We start from the raw sequence: 1646 nt of genomic DNA on the forward strand, positions 1-1646 counted from the left end.
GGTTCCCCATCCCCAAGCTCCCCTTTCCCCATCCCCGAGCTCCCATTTCCCCATCCCACGCTGAGCCCTGAACTCACCCACGCAGTTCTTGCCGGTGGGATCCGACTCGTAGCCCAGGTTGCAGATGCAGCGGTAGCTCCCGCGCAGGTTCTCGCACATGCCGTTCGGGCAGATGTCTGGGTTGAGGGCGCATTCGTTGATGTCTGCACAGAGAAAAGTCCGGTTAGCTGGGCCATGGCAAGCACAAATCCAGAAAACCTCCACCCCCTAATTCTCCATTGCTCCCTGGTGTCCATAGCCAGCTGGGGCTCTGCAGAAACCCCCCCTTCCTGCCCTACCCACCCTCCTGCCTTGACCCAGGAGGCTCTGGGGACCCTCGCTCCTCTCCTCCCGGAGCTCTGGAGCATTTTGTCCTGGGGATCTGCAGCTGGCCTAGCACAGGGCTCTGAGCTCAGGAGGAGATGACGGGACACGGGGCTGAGCGAAGCCCAGACTCAATTCCATATAAGGGCTCCAGGTCCTTCTCTTACGTTCCTGCGTCTCCGTATGGCCCCTCTACCCCAGGTACCCAGGTCAGAGCATTTAATTATCCCTCCTCTTGGCAAAGGTGGGAGGAAGAAGCTGTTTGCACGGTGCTGTGCGCAGGATGCTGGGCGCCACGGGGGTCAGGGCACAATGGACACGCGCAGCCCTGCCGCAGGGACCACTGCTGGCGGCAGGCTGGACCGAGTCCCCATCAGACCAAAGGACATTTCCTCTCCCTATTGCTGACATAAAGAACTGTCCGAAAGGAGCTTGGGCAGCCTGAGAAGAGAGAAGTGAGGACCTGGGGCCTCTGCCTGGGTCCTGGCCCTGGAGAACGCGTGGTGGTGGCAGGGCAGGGACGGAGAGGAGGGGGATGTTTGGGTGAGACAGAGACCAGGTCCTGCAGGACGTCAGAACCTCAGCTTCAAAGGTTTGCAAAGACAAATCTGCCCCAAACTGATTTTTCAGACAGTTCTGCAGCAACGTGTGGTGGGTACCACTGCTCCTGCTGCCCACCAGTGTGGTGGCTGGGCTGGGGTCTGCAGAGCATCTGACAGGGAGAGTTGGGGGCATCTCTGCCATCCCCCACCTCCTGTCCCCTCCGTCAGCAGCACCAGGTGCCCTGTGCATGGGGACAGCAACCCAGCAGGGCGACAGCCAGACGGGCAGCATCTCTTCTGCATCAGCATCATCTCACCACCTTTTTGGAGCAAAGCTCCGGTGCCCAGGAAAAGAGATTTGAGCCCAGCACGAATCAGCCTCCCCACAGACCAGGGCAGGTTTGTGTTTAGTGTCCTCACGGGGCAAACAGCCCAGGCCAGGGCTTCCCAGACACTGCCAGCCGTTATCTCCACGTGGCTGGAGTTCAGTTACATCCCCAGGGAAACGCAGCCCCGCAGAGCGCCGAGCGCGTACAGCCCTGGCTGCAGGCAGCGCCGGGCTGACCAGAGCACGTCTGACGTTAGCTTCTTGCTAGAAAGCGTCTTATCGTTAGCCTGAGACCGACTTCGGCCAAGACACGGTGCCCTGGAAGGAAGCCCAAGAAGCCACCAGGGTTTTGCCTCTGGCTCGTTCCCATTTGGAAAGGTTTGAAAGGCCGGAGCTATCTGGCTGCTTCGTGC

The 1646-nt window shown here is 60.1% G+C and overlaps 1 protein-coding gene across 1 annotated transcript in view; it reads right to left on the reverse strand.

Annotated features, from left to right (window-relative positions):
- Positions 1-77: 77 nt before the first annotated feature.
- Positions 78-1646, reverse strand: part of LOC104462579 (fibrillin-2-like) — a gene marked incomplete at both ends in the record, with an annotated part of 43269 nt that continues 41700 nt past the window's right edge. The window contains one exon of the mRNA XM_010074571.1: positions 78-203. Within this exon, the coding sequence (XP_010072873.1) occupies positions 78-203 (126 nt within the window). The remainder of the gene's footprint in view (positions 204-1646) is intronic.

Source organism: Pterocles gutturalis, unplaced genomic scaffold (assembly GCF_000699245.1).
Source record: "Pterocles gutturalis isolate BGI_N339 unplaced genomic scaffold, ASM69924v1 scaffold25467, whole genome shotgun sequence".
Classification (NCBI taxonomy): Eukaryota; Metazoa; Chordata; class Aves; order Pterocliformes; family Pteroclidae; genus Pterocles; species Pterocles gutturalis.